The sequence below is a fragment of the Macaca mulatta genome, chromosome 20 (genome assembly GCF_049350105.2).
Source record: "Macaca mulatta isolate MMU2019108-1 chromosome 20, T2T-MMU8v2.0, whole genome shotgun sequence".
In the NCBI taxonomy this organism is placed as follows: Eukaryota; Metazoa; Chordata; class Mammalia; order Primates; family Cercopithecidae; genus Macaca; species Macaca mulatta.
The window spans coordinates 64,746,554-64,765,092 of NC_133425.1; the positions used below are offsets into that span (position 1 = coordinate 64,746,554).

An 18,539-nucleotide genomic window follows, 5' to 3' on the forward strand; every position below is an offset into this window, starting at 1 on the left:
GGCAGAGCCTGAGAGCGCGCGCGCACGTGGGGCCGGGGCGGAGAGAGGCGAGCGCCGGGAAGGGGAGCGTGCGGCAGCTGGTGAGTTGGGGAAGGGGCGTGGGAAGCGGCTGCGAGAGCTGGGAGTCTTACATGGTGGGCCGGCCCAGGGTCGGCGTCCGGCTGATCTCCTTGTCCCGAGGGTCTCCTTGTCCCGAGGCTGGGTGGGGGCTACTCTGTAGACCCTGGAAGAAGGAAGGGGAGGCGAAGACCGCGCGCGCCCCAGGCGCTCTGGCCCTGCCGAACGCGCCTGCTCTTTCTGCGGGTTCCTAACCTTGAAGCTAGACGAGTGAGGGGCGAACAAGACCGGGTCTCTACTCTGGCCCAGTACGTATGTTGGCCGGCGTCGGGGGGACGGGGTAGGGTAAGTGACAGACGTCAGACCAGGCAGCCAGAGTAAGTCAAACCCTGTCGCTTCTTCCTCAAGAGGAGCTCAGTTCTGCCTGCCCCATCAGCCTTACTGTCACGACCTCAGTTTAGGTCTCTTGTTTGCAAACTTAGCAATAGAGTTGAGGAGAAATGCTTGCTAAAATGCGGATTCCTAGGCGCCCCGAGATTGGAATTCTGGAGCTATGGAGTAGGACCCTTTTTGATTTTTTGCTGAAGCCTCCTTGTTATTCAAACCATCCTGAGCTTTTGAAGATTAAGCAATTCTTGGGGGTGGGGAGCATTGTTAGTAGCTATTTGGAAATGAACTTCAGGGAGATGTTGGAGCCTGCTATCCAGAACAGTGATATTAAGGAACTGAATACTATACGTGACATACTGCAGTTAACATTTAACAATAATGACTCTCTTTTCCCCCCGCAGGAATGGGTGAATTTAAGGTCCATCGAGTACGTTTCTTTAATTATGTTCCATCAGGAATCCGCTGTGTGGCTTACAATAACCAGTCAAACAGATTGGCTGTTTCACGAACAGATGGCACTGTGGAAGTTTATAACTTGTCAGCAAACTACTTTCAGGAGAAAGTAAGTCATTTGGGAGTCTGATATGGTGTTTTGATGTTAATTTCTTCTGAAGTTCAAGAAACTTGTCTTTTATAATCAAACTAATAGAGTGACTTCCTAGCCCCTCTGAAGTTGTTTAGAACTACCGAACTTCTGAGATCTCCTGTCTAACTGATGAGAGAAGCTCAGTTTCAATCTGTGTAATGTTGATTAGAAGGGTCCTACCTAGAAATGTGTCATCTCACTGCCTGTCATTGGAAACTGAGGTTTGCTGGATATTTTGGCCACAGGAAGGGAAATTGTTGGTATATCAGTCTCAACACCATTGCAGCTTTGGTAAGCAACATTTCCTGCTGGGAGTGTCAGTACTGTTTCATTGTCAATTCAGAAAAAAATGATAACACATTTTAATATCAGAAACTTTTTGGTGACTGTTGGCAGGAAGGTGGATTCCAAAGTTCATCTGTCTGAGAGAATGTAGATCTACATGTCTACATTTGGGAGTAAAGGAGATTTAAAATTAGGTAAAATGTCCTTTGGGTGTATGCGGAGGTCTATTAGTCCTTTTTCTTCTCCCCTCCAAGGTCACTGACTAGTAATTTCGGGTGCAACATCTTAGTACATGTTGAATGACTGTTATGTACTGGGTACTGTGATGTAAATGAATAGATGGGAAAATGAGTGAATTCAGTGCCCAGCAGCCTGGTACCTGGAATTTAGGCATTCTGTAAATGTTGCTCGGTGAATGAGTGGCAAATACTGGGTACTGAGACAGATGTCAGAGGCCCTACCTTTACGGAGCTCAAAGACCAGTGGGAGAAACGTAAGTGTACAGTCTCCAGCCTGTAAAATAAATATGATAAATTGAAACACAGGCATAGAACCTTAATAGAGAATTGCCTTCCCTGAGAGGTGGGTTTAGGAAGTGTGGAAAGGGATGATTTACTGAGCTCACCCCTGAAGAACTAATCAGAATTTAAAAACTACAGGCCCACCACAAATGGGTTACATTCTGTGGTATGAAGAACATATGATGCTGTGTGCTTCTTGCATCCTGTGATTTTCTTTCTTTTTCTTTTTCTTTTTTTTTTTTTGGAGACAGAGTCTCACTCTGCCACCCAGCCTGGAGTGCAGTGGCGTGGTCTTGGCTCACTGCAAGCTCCGCCTCCCTCTCCTGCCTCAGCCTCCCAAGTTGCTGGGATTACAGGTGTGCACCATCATGCCCACCTAATTTTTTTTATTTTTATAGAGACGAGGTTTCACCACGTTGGCCAGCCTGGTCTCGAACTCCTGACCTCAAGTGATCTGCCCACCTCAGTCTCCCAAAATGCTGAGATTACAGGTGTGAGCCACCATGCCAGACTGATTTTCTTTTGTTTTTTTTTTTCTTTAACAGTCATGGCTATATTTTGATTTTTCTGTTTGTCATTTATAACAGTTATAACTATACACTTTGTGTGTTTGTTTAATGTCTTCCATGCAGAACTTCCAGTTTTGTGAGAAAGGAACCATGTCAGTGATAATCACATCTGCATTCCCACCATTTATCAAGTGCTTCGTACAAAGCCACTGCTTAGTAAATGTTTGTTGAATAGTTAAGTCAACCATTCCTTGCCTAGTGTTCGTTATTTTCTTTTCTCCTTCATCTGTTTTATTTTTCAACAATTAATTAACTCAGGCTAGTTTCCTGCTTTCCTTGTATTCCTTTTCCTACTAGATATGATTGCTTACCTCTGTCAGTGACTCTCAGAGCAAGAAAAAATTAGTATGTTAAAGTGAAAACTTTAGGGCACAGTGGCTCACACCTGTAACCCCAGCACTTTGGGAAGCCAGGGCAGGCGGATCACCTGAGCCCAGGAGTGCAGACCACCCTGGGCAACATAGTGAGACCCCATCTCTAAAAAAAAATAATAATAAATTAGGTAGGTGTGGTGTTGTATGCCCATAGTTCCAGCTATTTGGAGGGTTGAGGCGGGCAGATCACTTGAGCTTAGGAGGCTACACTGAGCCAAGATCGGGCCACTGCACTCCAGTCTGGATGACAAAATGAGACCCTGTCTCAAAAAAAAAATGAAAGTGGGCCTGGTGTGGTGGCTCACTCATGCCTGTAATCCCAGCACTTTGGGAGGCCGAGGCGGGCAGATCACCTGAGGTTGGGAGTTCAAAACCAACCTGACCAACATGGAGAAACCCTGTCTCTACTAAAAATACAAAAAAACTAGCGGGACATGATGTCACATGCCTGTAATCCCAGCTACTCAGGATGCTGAGGCAGGAGAATCGCTTGAACCCGGGAGGCGGAGGTTGCGGTGAGCTGAGATTGTGCCGTTGCACTTCAGTCTGGGCAACAAGAGCAAACCTCCATCTCCGAAAAACAAAAAAGTGAAAAGAATATGAACATATGAGCTAGGAGTAAGGAGACCTTCATTCACCTCATGCAATTGACTTTGGCACTTTTGGCAACCCACTTAACCAGTATGCATCTTGGCCTTCTCAAGTTGAAATAGGAAAAATTAGAGCTGGGCGCGGTGGCTCACGCCTGTAATCGCAGCACTTTGGGAGGCCGAGGCAGGTGGATCACGAGGTCAGGAGATCGAGACCATCCTGGCTAACACGGTGAAACCCCGTTTCTGCTAAAAATGCAAAAAAAAAAAAAAAAAATTAGCCGGGCATGGTGGTGGACACCTGTAGTCCCAGCTAATTGGGAGGCTGAGGCAGGAGAATGGTGTGAACCCGGGAGGCGGAGCTTGCAGTGAGCCAAGATCGCGCCACTGCACTCCATCCTGGACAATAGAGCAAGACTCCATCTCAAAAAAAAAAAAAAAAAAAGAAAAGAAAAGAAATAGGAAAAGTTATACTTAGTTCCTTTTTTGTCAAGCAGGTCTAAGAATAAAATGCCTTGATAGATATGAAAACTTTTGGGTTGGGTGCAGTGGCTCACGCCTATAATCCAAGGACTTTGGGAGACCAAGGCTCACTGCAGCCTCTGCCTCCCAGGCTCAAACAATCCTACCCTGTCAACCTCCATAGTAGCTGGGACCGTAAGTGTGTGCCACCACACCTGGCTACTTTTTATATTTTTTGTAGAGACTGTGTCTCCCTCTGTTGCCCAGGCTGGAGTGCAATTTAAACCTTTTCTGCTGAAAATGTTTTGCTGAACTAGTCCTAGTAAAAGAAACAAATTTAACTGTATAAAACTAGTTAGAATTTGAGCTGAAGAAACGAAAATGTCAGTAGGCATGATCTGAGAGCACAGAACTCCACACTAGTTATTTATGGGGAAGTTGTTTTTGCCATGTTGTCTGTTACCACTCAGTACTGGTACCTGATGAATTTGTGGGAATGTTGAGAAGTTATTGTGTTTCTGCAGTTTTTCCCAGGTCATGAGTCTCGGGCTACAGAAGCTCTGTGCTGGGCAGAAGGACAGCGACTCTTTAGTGCTGGACTCAATGGCGAGATTATGGAGTATGATTTACAGGCATTAAACATCAAGTATGCTGTGGATGTCTTTGGAGGACCTATTTGGAGCATGGCTGTCAGCCCCAGTGGCTCTCAACTTTTGGTTAGTAAGCAACTCTTGGTAATTCAATCCAAAATTTCTCTTGTGCCTGCTCAAACTTTCTTGCCTGTGCTTATAGGAGAGTAACGATGTATTATGGCATGTGGCAACCCCAACTACAAGATTGGAATTGATACTGAAGATTTAAAAAATCCCCAGTGCCGGGCGCGGTGGCTCACGCCTGTAATCCCAGCACTTTGGGAGGCCAAGGCGGGCGGATCATGAGGTCAGGAGATCGAGACCATCCTGGCTAACACGGTGAAACCCCGTCTCTACTAAAAAATACAAAAAAGTTAGCCGGGCATGGTGGTGGGCGCCTGTAGTCCCAGCTACTTGGGAGGCTGAGGCAGGAGAATGGCATGAACCCAGGACGCGGAGCTTGCAGTGAGCCGAGATGGCGCCACTGCACTCCAGCCTGGGCGACAGCGAGACTCCGTCTCAAAAAAAAAAAAATCCCCAGCATTCTTTTTGCTGCTTGTCTGGACCTTGTTGATTCATTTATGAAATGATAGGATTACATCAGTTCAACATTTCCCAAACTGTGTTCTGTGGAATTTGGAGATGTAGAGGTTTTTTTGTTTTGGTATGTTTTGTGTTTTATGATAAATTTCTTTTCAGAAATACAGCATGTTTAATCCTGCTGTAAATTCACAATGCACATTGGGATATGAAGAGTTCTAAGAGTCCCTTCAGCAGGTTAACCTGTGCACCAGTGTTTCAGCACAGTGTTTCAAAAATTTGACCACACGCTGAGACCCTTCACATAATTACCATTAGAATGGGTGCTTCCGGATCTTTAATTCTCTGTGATGAGTCTCATTCTTTTTGATCTGCACTAATTTGCACCATATCTTAAGGTGTTTCCATTTAGGTTATAATGTTAATAGGTCTTTCTAATCCATGTCATATGCAGGAATGGGGCCACTAATTAGAACTCTTAATATCAGTCTGTTTTCTGTCTAGGATATGAAGGCTACTGAGAATACACTTAGTTTCTTGATAACTAGTACTTTGTTTCTCTCACAAATGATTTTTCTCTTTCAGGGCAACTGATAGCTTTAAGGAGGAAGAGAGAACGAGAGAGAGAGAGAGAGAGAGAGAGTGTGTGTGTGTGTGTGTGTGTTTAGTCCTATAAAATGTTTATTGTTTATCTTGTCTGTTTACTACCTCTTTCTGCAATAGGTTGGCTGTGAAGATGGATCTGTGAAACTATTTCAAATTACTCCAGACAAAATCCAGTTTGAAAGAAATTTTGATCGGCAGAAAAGTAAGGGTCATTTTTCGTGGGGCGGTAAATAGCCTTAACAAGAAGTTAAGTTTCTGTGCCACTGGGGATGGGATATTTTCCCATGAATCTAGGTAATATTTTATCTCTACTGAGTACAGGGAGGATATGTGCTAGAAGCCTTCCCCAGCCCAGGCTTTACCTATTGTATAGCATAGTTGTGACTGCTTGGTTAAGTAATAATATGGAAAACCAGAAATCCAAAATTGTAAAGCTAGTGCTCCCGTGGAAGTCAATTTGTTAGTTGTCATTTACTTTTGTTATGTTTTAACAAGCATACCTGAAGTCTTGTATTACAATTTTGTCATTAGGAACTGTGGTTCTTTTCTTTTTTTTTTTTTTCTGGAGGCAGAGTCTCACTCTGTCACCCATGCTGGCAGTAGCAGTGGCATGATCTAGGCTCACTGTAATCTCCGCTTCCCGGCTTCAAGTGATTCTGGTGCCTCAGCCTCCCGAGTGACTGGGATTCCAGGCATGTGCTGTCATGCCCTGCTAATTTTCGTATTTTTAGTAGAGACAGGATTTTACCATGTTGGCCAGGCTGGTCTCGAACTCCTGGTCTCACTCAAATGATCCACCTGCCTTGGCCTCAAGTGCTGGGATTACAGGCCTGAGTCACTCGGCCTGGCCAAGGAACTGTGGTTCTTAATCCTTCTGGTGCATTCAAGTTGAATGAGGGAGTTTATAAACAATTGCCCATCCTTGGGCTTTACCTGGGCTGAATTGGCATTGATCCTTTAGAACAGGGGTTGGCAGAATATTTCCATAAAGGACCAGATAATAAACATTTTAGGCTTTGACAACCCTACATTGTCTGCCAGCTGTATCAGTGTAGTGCAAAAGCAGCTGTAGACGACACTGAAACTAATGGGCAAGGCTGTGCTCCAGTAAAAACTTTATTTACAAAAACAAGCAGTGGGCCTGATTTGGCCTGTGGGCCACAGTTTGGTGACCCATCTTCTAGAGGGTAGCAGCTGTCCTCTGTGTCCATTAGTAATACTTGTCCTCTGCTGATCAGATTCTTGCTTCATTTTTAATATCTCTAAGGTGCTTTTTTTTTTTTTCTTCCTGAGATGGAGTCTTGCTTTGTTGCCCAGGCTGGAGTGCTGTGGTGTGATCTTGGCTCAATGCAACCTCCGCCTCCTGGGTTCAATCTGTTCTCCTGCCTCAGCCTCCCTAGTAGCTGGGACTACAGGTGCGTGCCACCATGCCTGGCTAATTTTTGTATTTTTAGTAGAGATGGGGTTTTACCATGTAGGCCAGGCTGGTCTCGAATTCCTGACCTCATGATCCACCCACCTCAGCCTCCCGAAGCTCTGGGATTACAGACGTGAGCCACCACGCCTGGCCTGGGTGTTCTTTTTCAATTACAAAGGTAATACAATGCTTTTTAAAATTCTCATACATTTTCCCAAGTATGAAATAGAAAATAGGTATCTCAGCTGGGCATGATGGCTCACACCTGTAATCCCAGCATTTGGGGAGGCCGAGGTGGGTGGATCACTTGAGGTCAGGAGTTTGAAACCAGCGTGGCCAACATGGTGAAACCCCATCTCCACTAAAAATACAAGAATTAGCCAGACGTGGTGGCAGGTGCCTGTAGTCTCAGCTACTAGGGAGGCTGAGGCAGGAGAATCGCTTGAACCTGGGAGGCGGAGGTTGCAGTGAGCCAAGATCGCACCACTGCACTCCAGCCTGGGCAACAGAGTGAGACTCCATCTCAAATAAATAGGTATCTCATTTCTACTCTGTGGGCAACGTTTTGGAACTAGTCCTTTAGACTTTTTTGTGTATTCATGTAGAAGTACATACATTTCTTGCACTTGATCCACTGCAGACATCTTTCTGTGCCAGTCATGGCAGTCTGCATGACATTCCATTTTATGGAATGGAATTATTTAGCCTAATTTCTATTGAAATACATATATGTATTTTTTTTTCTTTTTTCTTTTTTTTGGAAACAGGGCCTCACTCTGTCACCCAGTCTGGAGTGCAGTAGCATGATCATGGCTTACTCTAGCCTTGATCTCCTGGGCTCAGGTGATCCTCCTACCTCAGCCTCCCAAGTAGCTGGGGCTATAGGTGTGCAACACTATGCCCAGCTAATGTTTTGAATTTTTTTGTAGAGACAGGGTTTCACCATGTTACCCAGGCTGGTCTTGAACTGGGCTCAAGCAATCTGTCTTTCTTGGCCTCCCAAAGTGCTGGGATTACAGACATGAGCCACCACACCTGGGGGTGTGTGTGGGGGTGTGTGTATGTGTATATATACGTATATTTATTTTACTACTGTAACCAGTACTGCAATGAACATTCTTGTATACATATTTTTGGGCCCTCATGCTAGTATTTCTTTTTGATCAGTTCCCAGTGCAATTACTGGGCCAAAAAGTATGCACATTTAAATTTCGTGAGATCACTTCCAGCCTCTTCCTTAAAAGGCTATATTTATTTATACTTCCATCAACTATTTATACATTATGAAAGTATCAAATACTTCATTGTCAATCCCAAGGCAGAGTTGTGCCTCATCTATTACAAAACGGTGCTTTAGGGAGTACTGTAGACGAGAGAGCTAAGATTGTAGAACACTCTAGAGATAATTGTGGGAAGAGAGCTCAGTTACTCTTTGTATATATTTATGTGTATGTCACTTTCTTTTTTTGTTGTACAACTCCCAAGGTCGCATCCTGAGTCTCAGCTGGCATCCGTCTGGTACCCACATTGCAGCTGGTTCTATAGACTACATTAGTGTGTTTGATGTCAAATCAGGTGATTGTTTTTCTCATTTCATTTGGGGTGGGGGAGTGTGGGTCTTGTTTGTCAGATTCACATTTCTGGGTTTTCAAAAGCTTGAGCCTTTGTCATGCTTTCATGATCTTTGTGGCCTAACATGTCATTAATCTTCTGAGATGTCCGCAATGAATTTTACTCCTTTCTTGGATTACTACCACTGCTTTTAGGGGAATCTTGGATCTTCAGTAAGATGTAGTATTTTTTATTCATCATAATAAGAATTCACAATAAGATTATCTTAACTAGTACATTCATTCACAGTTCATTCATGTACTACGAACAGTAGAATTACCTATGTACAGATCCCAGTCCTTGGTAAAAATGGGTTTCTGTCATTGAGGAACATAAGGTCTTCGTAGCATAATTGGTGAAACATGAGATCAGAAAAGCAGAGAACCATATTTTCTGTTCTTGACCTGGAAAATTGGCTTCGTAGAATCCTTCATTGATGGGGTTGATCTCAACTTGTTTGGTGGACATGTCTGTACTTCCGTCTGAGATACAGAGATAAAACAGATTGGCTGGGCGTGGTGGCTTACGCCTGTAATCCCAGCACTTCAGGAGGCTGAGGCAGGTGGATTACCTGAGGTCAGGAGTTCAAGACCAGCCTGACCAACATGGAGAAACCCCATCTCTACTAAAAATACAAAATTAGCCGGAGTGGTGGCACATGCCTGTAATCCCAGCTACTCAGGAGGCTGAGGCAGGAGAATCACTTGAACCCGGGAGGCAGAGGTTGCGGTGAGTCGAGATGATACCATTGTACTCTAGCCTGGGCAAAAAGACCGAAATTCTGTCTCAAAAAAAAAAAAAAAAAAAGTCAAACACCTCTCTCCTTTTTCCTCAATGCTCAAATAATTTTTTTATTTGTTATATATGCATATATAAAGAATTCCTGGCTGGGCGCAGTGGCTCACGCCTGTAATCCCAGCACTTTGGGAGGCTGAGGAAGGCAGATCACCTGAGGTCAGGAGTTCGAGACCAGCCTGACCAACATGGAGAAGCCCTGTCTCTACTAAAAATACAAAATTAGCCAGGCATGGTGGCCCATGCCTGTAATCCCAGCTACTCAGGAGGCTGAGGCAGGAATATCACTTGAACCCAGGAGGTGGAGGTTGGCATGAGTCGAGATTGCACCATTGCCCTCCAGCCTGGCAACAAGAGTAAAACTCTGTCTCAAAAAACAAACAAATTCCTTTAGCTTATTACAAAAAGAGGGAGTCCTTCTATCTCTCACACTCCTCAAGGCAAACCACTTGTGACCCTTACCTGATTCTTTTGGTATCTATCACTGCAGCACCTAGCATGCTTTTTATGCTACATTTTGATTTTTCAGCTTTAGACCATTTTTTAGTGACTTCTATGACTTGCCCCTCTTTTTCTACCATCTGCCACAGGCATCCACACTTTCTCCTGATCCTCCCAGTATGGTTATATTATAACTTTGTTCAGATTAGTAGTTGATATTTTTATTATTATGACTGTGTATACTACTCACATAGTAAATTTCCTTTCTTTTCTTGTATCCTCATTGTTTAATAGTGTCTCTGTCTTACTGATACAATCCCACATTTTTCCAGTTTCATAAATTAGGTTCAAGTCCATCTGGTTTTCTTTTTGTTTTTTTGTGTTTTTTTGTGTTTGTTTGTTTGTTTGTTTGTTTGTTTTTTGAGACAGAGTCTCGCTCTGTCACCCAGGCTGGAGTGCAGTGACGCTCATTGCAAGCTCCACCTCCTAAGTTCACGCCATTCTCCTGTCTCAGCCTCTCCGAGTAGCTGTGACTACAGGTGCTCGCCACCACGCCCGGCTAATTTTTTGTCTTTTTAATAGAGACAGAATTTCGCCGTGGTCTCGATCTCCTGACCTCGTGATCCACCCGCCTCGGCCTCCCAGAGTGCTGGGTTTACAAGTGTGAGTCATCACGCCCAGCCAATTCCATCTGGTTTTCTTTCTCCACTTTCATCTTTGTGAATAAGTCCCTCCCAGTGCCTTCTGACCCACTCCCATCTGGCTTAGCCACTCTGGGCCTGCTGCACAACTGTGAGATTTGGAATTCTGATTTTTCCGTTGTTCTCAGGATGTCCTTTGCTTCTCTATTGGATAGGACGTCCTGTTTGTGTGTTATTCACTTTCTTGGTTTATCCTTTGGTGCATCCTGAGTAAGAGTGAATGAAAAAGAATTCTAGCTTGGAATTCTTTTCCCTTAGAATTCTGAAGCCCTGGCTCCGCTGTCTTCTAGCTCCTTGTATTATTAGCAAGTCAGATGCCATTCTGAGAGTTGATCCCTTTGTATAGGACCTGTTTTATTTTTTTCCCCTCCGGAGCTTTTAGGATGTTTTCTCCTTACTGTTATGAAATGTAATAATTAGGTTTCTTTGTGTGTGGATCAGTTAATTGTTCTGGACACCTGGTAGGTTCTTTTCATTCAATACCCATGTCCTTCAGTTCTGGGGGGAAATTCTTTTATTTTTCATTTCTTTCTCTTTTTACTATGCTTTCTGGGAGAGTTTGTCATTTTTATCTTTGAATTCTCTGTTGAGTTTTTCATTTTTGACATTTCCAGAGTTCTTTTTTGTTTCCTGAATCATCTTTTTTATAGCATTCTCTTTTTGTTTCATTATACGGAAACTCTTCTCTTTCTAAGGCTATTAATAATTGTCAGGTGTTTTTCACTCTGCCTGTTTCCTCCCTGTTATTCATTTATTTGTTTCTGTTAGTCCGTTTGGCCTCTGCCTTTCACATTAAAGGCTTTCCTCATCTCCTCACTGCATCATGTGGCTTACTGAGCTTGGATTTCACTGAAGAATGATCTGGCTGTACTGCTTATTCCGGGTAGCCCTGAAGCCAGAATCTTCAGATCTTTTCTTTTGTGCCAGTTATGTTCCTCAGAAATGGTTTTTCATTTTCCTGCCTGGTGAGTATTGGCCTGGCTATCAGCATTCTAAGGGGAAAAAAAAGAATGGTGTTCTCAACATTCAATGAGAAATGTTCACTTAATCCTGGTTTTCATATACTGCTTCTGCCTGATAGCCCTCCTCAGACAGCATCTCCAGTATTCTGCTGACGTGCTTTTTGGGAGCTTCCCAGCTTCTTAGTTAGGGCATGGCTATCTGGGGGGTCTACCAGCTGGTAACGGATCCCTCTTTGAAGCCCCACTTACTCCTTTTCTAGAATATCTGGGTTCCCCAGTTCCTGAGTCTAAGGATTCCATAGTATAATTCAGGTGGCTTCTTGGCCACCTTCCTCTCTGCTGACCTGGGACTTGGTTTCAGGGCTCTCCTAAGTCCATTGCCACTACTTGTCTGCTTTCCAATTCCCCAAATTTTGTCACTGTTCTCTCCCTTTCCTGTGGGATTTTGGAAAAGAGCAGAGTGTAATGTGTGTGTGCAGTTGACCAGCTTTAAGTGAATGTCCCAAATATCTCTTTCCATTTCACCTCCCCAAAAGAGGTTTCTGTTCTCATTCTCTTCCCTCCCTTCCTCCCTCCCTCGCACCTTCTATCCCATTCCTATCAGGCTCTCCCAATACTCCTTCTCTTCAGGTAACCATTTTGGAGTTCCCAGATCAGGTTCACCAGAACTACCATTTATAGGCTGACTGTGTTCAGTCAGCTCACATACCATATCATGCTTACCACTGGCTGGTTTGTTATGTTTTGTTTTGTAGAGATGAGGTCTCACTTTGTTGCCTAGGCTCGCCTCAAACTCCTTGGCTCAAGCAATCCTCCCACTTTGGCCGCAGACAGATTTTGAAGACAAACAGAGAAATAAGTACCATTCAAAGATGTGCTTTTCTGAATTTTCAGGAAGTGCTATTCATAAGATGATTGTGGACAGGCAGCATATGGGTGTGTCTAAACGGAAGTGCATCGTGTGGGGTGTCGCCTTCTTGTCCGATGGCACTGTCATAAGTGTGGACTCTGCTGGGAAGGTGCAGTTCTGGGACTCAGCCACTGGGACGCTTGTGAAGAGCCATCTCATCGCTAATGCTGATGTGCAGTCCATTGCTGTAGCTGAGGTGAGTACAGTCCCTGTTTAGAGTGGTTGATGTACGACCTCGGGGGTGAGCAGAGAAAGCAGCCTTAGTGATGTGCCACGAACACTGGTTCCTGATCCCGATGTTGTACTGGAGGAAGATGAGTTTAGGAAAATGCATCTGAAAACCCACATTGTTTCCATAGTATCTAACAATTGGTTAGAGAATGCAGGATTCTCCAAGAGATTAGTTAGCATTGAGATTTTCTTCAGACACTGCTCACCTCCAGTTCATCTTGTCTGATTGTAGATAGGGTGCAGCAGCCTAGAAGAATCTCGAGAAGCACTGTTTCTCTCTCTGTCCAGGTGCTCTGCTGCTTCCTATCTGTTTGGAACATTGGAAGATAACTTTTTAGTGATTTTAAAAATGTTCATTTTCTTCTATTTGAATAATCCTCAAGTAGATTTGTGTTGAACAGATAGGCCTCTTTTCCTTTGGTAACATGAATTCTTCTCTTTTAAAACCTTTGTATTTATTTATTTATTTTTAATTTAATTAAAAAAATAGAGATGGGGTCTCCCTGTGTTGCCCAAGGTGGTCTTAAATTCCTGGGCTGGAAGATCCTCCCATCTCAGCCTCCCAAAGTGCTAGGATTATAGGCAGGAACCACGGCACCTAGCCAAAATGTCTTATTTAGTAGTAGTATTCTTTTCTTTTTTTTTTTTTTGAGACGGAGTTTCCCTCTTGTCCCCCAGGCTGGAGTGCAATGGCGTGATCTAGGCTCATTGCAACCTCTGCCTCCCAGGTTCAAGCTATTTTCCTGCCTCAGCCTCCCCAGTAGCTGGGATTACAGGCCCCCGCCACCACACCTAGCTAATTTTTATATTTTTAGTAGAGACGGGGTTTTACCATGTTGGCCAGGCTAGTCTCAAACTCCTGACCTCAGGTGATCCACCCACCTTGGCCTCCCAAAGTGTTGGGATTACAGGCGTGAGCCACTGTGCCCAGCCTATTTTCTCTCTCTTTTTTTTTTAGACAGAGTCTAGCTCTGTCGCCCAGGCTGGAGTGCAGTGGCACAATCTCGGTTCACCGCAACCTCTGCCTCCTGGGTTCAAGCGATTCTCCTGCCTCAGCCTCAGTAGGGGGGATTACAGGTGCCTGCCACTGTGCCCAGCTAATTTTTATATGTTTATGGTTTCACCATGATGGCCAAGCTGGTCTCAGACTCCTGACCTCAAGTGATCTGCCTGCCTTGGCCTCCCAAAGTGCTGAGATTACGGGTATGAGCCACCACACCCCGCCTATTATTTTCTATGACATAATATTGTAGAAGAATGGTAACAAGAATTCTCATTCAGAAACCTTTGAGTATTTTAGCGGTGAGACATGGAAAGTGACTTTATTTGTTGAATACCTCCTTCTTTATCTCCTTAGTTTGAGAATGATGGTCTATCCTACGTGCTGACATCCATATTCTAGTGTAGTGTTCCTATTCCATATCACAGGTTTTTTGAGAACAGTTTGATGTATGCTGAAGCCCTGAAAAACATAGATGTCACATGTAAGTGATAATAGTGATATAAGTTGAAATGAGTGGGATAAATTCCCCTTTGAAAATAGAGTTTTAATCTACAGCAGTTGTAATAATTATACTTAAGAGTTAATTATTGGCCAGGCGTGGTGACTCAACGCCTATAGTCCCAGCACTTTGGCAGGCCAAGGCGTGCGGATCACTTGAGGTCAGGAGTTTGAGACCAGCCTGGCCAACATGGTGAAACCCTGTCTCTACTAAAAATGCAAAAATTAGCCAGGTGTGGTGGTGGGCACCTATAATACTAGCCACTTAGGAGACTGAGGCAGGAGAATCGCTTGAACCCGGGAGTCAGAGGTTGCAGTGAGCCAAGATCACGCCATTGCCCTCCAGCCTGGGCAAGAAAAGCGAGACTCCATCTCAGTAATATTAATAATAATAATAATAATAATAATTTCACCTAAGAGAAATAGAATACAGAGTAAAGGAGAAGTCCTTGCCTTCCAAATCTCTTTCTGGATGGGACTTTAAGAAGACTACCCTTAAAAAAATTTTTTTTGAGACAGTCTCGTTCTGTCGCCCAGGCTGGAGTGCAGTGATACAATCTCGACTCACTGCAACCTCCGTCTCCTGGGTTCAAACAATTCTCCTGACTCAGCCTCCCAAGTAGCTGGGATTACAGGCGCATGCTACCATGCCAGGCTAATTTTAGTATTTTTAGTAGAGACTGGATTTTACCATGGCTGGTTTGAACTCCTCACCTCAGGTGATCCGCCTGCCTCAGCCTCCCGAAGTGCTGAAAATACAGGCATGAGCCACCACCTCTGGCTTTTTCTTTTTGTTGTTGTTGTTGGGTTTTTTTTTTTTTTTTTTTTTTTTTTTTTTAGAAATGAAGTAAACTGTGTAGTTGCAGGTTGGGGAGTGTTTGAGTTCCTAAGCTGCTGGGTATGTCCACTTTTGTCTTAGGCTAATGGTTTTCAAGTAGTGTCTTTAGAGATGAGGGAGCGGCTCCTCAGAGCCACCTTATGTGCTGTCCTTGGAAAATGCTTTCCTTTCTGCTACACAGTCATGACCCCACAAAGGAGTTGGCATGAGGTTAAGGCAGTGTGGTGTGCCCAGAGCACAGGCTTTGGGGCCAGATGGCCATGTTTGTCATGTCTTTAAGCCCTTTGGAACTCTGGTTTCCTTATCTGTGAAAAAAGTTACTAAATGATGATTAGACAGAAAGAAGTTATAATCATGATTCATACAAGTATGAAATGGAAATAAGTCAGATTTTCTGTAATTCATTGTTGAGGGAACCAGTAAGATATTTCAGGGAGTTCATCCCGGGAGGCAGAGGTTGCAGTGAGCCGAGATTGTGCCGCTGCACTCCAGCCTGGGTGACAGAGACTCTGTCTCAAAAAAAAAAAAGATTTTCGAAACTTCAGTCTTTTTACCATAGTTTTGTAATTCTCACCAATACTTTATTTACTTTTAAACTATTTTAAAAGTGTACATTTCAGTGGAAAATTCATTCACATTGTTGAACAGCATTTATCACCACTATCCATTTTCAGAATTTTTTTTTTTGAGACGGAGTCTCGCTGTGTTGCCCAGGCTGGAGTGCAGTGACCGGATCTCAGCTCACTGCAAGCTCCGCCTCCCGGGTTTACGCCATTCTCCTGCCTCAGCCTCCTGAGTAGCTGGGACTACAGGCGCCCGCCACCTCGCCCGGCTAGTTTTTTGTATTTTTTAGTAGAGACAGGGTTTCACCGTGTTAGCCAGGCTGGTCTCGATCTCCTGACCTCGTGATCCGCCCGTCTGGGCCTCCCAAAGTGCTGGGATTACAGGCTTGAGCCACCGCGCCTGGCCCATTTTCAGAACTTTTTCATCACCACAAACAGAAATCTGTACTCATTAAATACTACCTCCTCATTCCTCCCTTCTCTCAGCCTCTGGTCACCTCTATTCTACTTTCTGTCCCTATGAATTTGCATATAACATTTGTCATTTTGTATCTGGCTTATTTTACTTAGCATATTGTTCTCAAGGTCCATCCATGTTGTAGCTTTATCAGTATTTCATTCCTTGTTAAGACTGCATAATATTTAAGTGTGTGTTTTGTTTATCCATCCATCTATTAGTGGACATTTGGGTTGTTTCCATCTTTTGGCTATTGTAAATAATGCTGCTCTAGGCCAGGCGCAGTGGCTCACACCTGTAATCCCAGCAGTTTGGGAGACCAAGGCGGGTGGATCAGTTGAGGTCAAGAGTTCAAGACCAGCCTGGTCAGTATGATGAAATCCATCTCTACTAAAAATACGAAAATTAGGCCAGGCGCGGTGGCTCAAGCCTGTAATCCCAGCACTTTGGGAGGCCGAGACAGGCGGATCACGAGGTCAGGAGATCGAGACCATCCTGGCTAACATGGTGAAACCCCGTCTCTACTAAAAAATACAAAAATCTAGCCGGGCGAGGTGGCGGGCGCCTGTAGTCCCAGCTGCTCGGGAGGCTGAGGCAGGAGAATGGCGTAAACCTGGGAGGCGGAGCTTGCAGTGAGCTGAGATCCAGCCACTGCAGTCCAGCCTGGGCAACAGAGCAAGACTCCGTCTCAAAAAAAAAAAAAAAAAAAAAAAAACGAAAATTAGCCGGCGTGGTGGTACGCGCCTGTAATCCCAGCTACTTGGAAGGCTGAGGCGGGAGAATTGCTTGAACTCGGGAGATAGAGGTTGCAGTGAGCTGAGATCGTGCCTTTGCACTCCAGCCTGGTCAACAGACTGCAACTCCAGCTCAAAATAATAATAATAGGCCGTGTGTGGTGACTTATGCCTGTAAACCTACCACTTTGGGAGGCCGAGGCGGGTGGATTGGCTCAGGAGTTCCAGACCAGCCTGGGCAACATGGTGAAACTGTCACTACTAAAATACAAAAAAATTAGCTGAGTGTGGCAGTGTGCACCTGTAGGCCCAGCTACTCGGGAGGCTGAGGCAGGAGAATCGCTTGAACCTGGGAGGCAGAGGTTGCAGTGATCTGAGATCGCTCCACTGCACTCCAGCCTGGGCAACAGAGCAAGACTCCATCTCCAAACAAGCAAACAAAATAATAATGCTGCTCTGAACATTGTGGTACAAGTATAGGTTGAGTGTCTCTGATCTGGTTCTGTTTAGAAGCAGAAGTGTTTCAGATTTTGGATTTTTTTTGGATTTTGGAATATTTGCATATACATAATGAGGTATCTTGAGAGTGGGACCTCAGCCTATACAAGAAATTCATTTATGTTTCGTATGTACCTGATACACGTAGCCTGATGGTAATTTTGTACAATATTTTATTCATTTTATGAGTGAAACAAAGTTTTGACTGTGATCCAGCAGATGAGGTCAGATGTGAAGTTTTCTACTTGCGGTGTCATGTTAGCACTCAAAAAGGATTTTGGATTAGGAATCCTTTTTTTTTTTTTTTTTTTTTAGCTGGGACTACAGGCTCATGCCACCACGCCTGTCTAATTTTTGTTTTTTTGTTTTTTTTGAGACAGAGTCTTGCTCTGTTGCCCAGGCTGGAATGCAGTGGCGCAATCTCCGCTGTCTGCAAGCTCTGCCTCCCGGGTTCACACCATTCTCCTGCCTCAGCCTCCCTAGTAGCCGGGACTACAGGCGCCCGCCACCGCGCCCGGCTAATTATTTGTATATTTTTTTCAGTAGAGACGGTGTTTCACTGTGTTAATCAGGATGGTCCTGATCTCCTGACCTCGTGATCTGCCCGCCTCGGCCTCCCAAAGTGCTGGGATTACAGGCATGAGCCACCGTGCCCGGCCTAATTTTTGTATTTTTAGTAGAGACGGTGTTTCGTCATGTTGGCCAGGCTGGTCTCTAACCCCTGACCTCAAGTGATCCACCTTCTCAGCCTCCCAAGGTGCGTGAGCCACCACGCCCAGCCCTGGATTAGGAATCTTCAGTCTGTATTTGCAAAGCTGTTTGAGTTCCTGCCTTCAGGTCTTTTGGATGTGTATCTTCGTTACTTTTTTTTTTTATTTTTTTGAGGCAAGGTCTTGCTCTGTCACCTAGGTGGAGTGCAGTGGTATAATCCTAGCTCACTGCAGCCTCCGCCTCCTAGGCTCAAGCAATCCTCCTACCTCAGCCTCCCAAGTGGCTGGGACTACAGGCATGCACCACCAGGCTAAGTTTTTAACATTTTTTGTAGAGATGCAGTCTCACTGTGTTGCCCAGATTGGTCTCAAATTCCTGGGCTGAAGTGATTCTCTTGCCTTCGAAAGTGCGGGATTATAGATGTGAGCCATCATGTCCAGCCACATTACTACTCTTGTTTGGGTTTTTTGTTTGTGTTGTGAGTTATGTTTTTTTGTTTTGTTTTGTTTTTTTCTTGTTTATTTCTTTCATTCTTTTTAAAAATGAGACTTTGGGAG

The 18,539-nt window shown here is 44.4% G+C and overlaps 1 protein-coding gene and 1 long non-coding RNA gene across 4 annotated transcripts in view; one reads left to right on the forward strand and one right to left on the reverse strand.

Moving 5' to 3' along the window:
* Nucleotides 1-39: 39 nt before the first annotated feature.
* The window catches only part of UTP4 (UTP4 small subunit processome component), a 38,595-nt gene continuing 20,095 nt past the window's right edge, over nucleotides 40-18,539 (forward strand). Inside the window, exons 1-6 of one of the 3 annotated variants that reach the window (XM_015126490.3) lie at nucleotides 40-365; nucleotides 849-1,009; nucleotides 4,359-4,550; nucleotides 5,730-5,814; nucleotides 8,515-8,604; nucleotides 12,434-12,645. In XM_015126490.3, coding sequence (XP_014981976.2) covers nucleotides 851-1,009; nucleotides 4,359-4,550; nucleotides 5,730-5,814; nucleotides 8,515-8,604; nucleotides 12,434-12,645 — 738 coding nt within the window. In that variant the 5' untranslated portion in view covers nucleotides 40-365; nucleotides 849-850. The remainder of the gene's footprint in view (nucleotides 366-848; nucleotides 1,010-4,358; nucleotides 4,551-5,729; nucleotides 5,815-8,514; nucleotides 8,605-12,433; nucleotides 12,646-18,539) is intronic. The other 2 variants (XM_028840817.2, XM_077984430.1) reach the window with 2 other exon arrangements.
* LOC144337675 (uncharacterized) lies at nucleotides 57-3,833 on the reverse strand. The gene is made up of 2 exons (XR_013411089.1): nucleotides 3,761-3,833; nucleotides 57-2,099 (listed from the first exon to the last, which is right to left on the reverse strand). It is a non-coding gene; the product is annotated as an uncharacterized LOC144337675 (long non-coding RNA).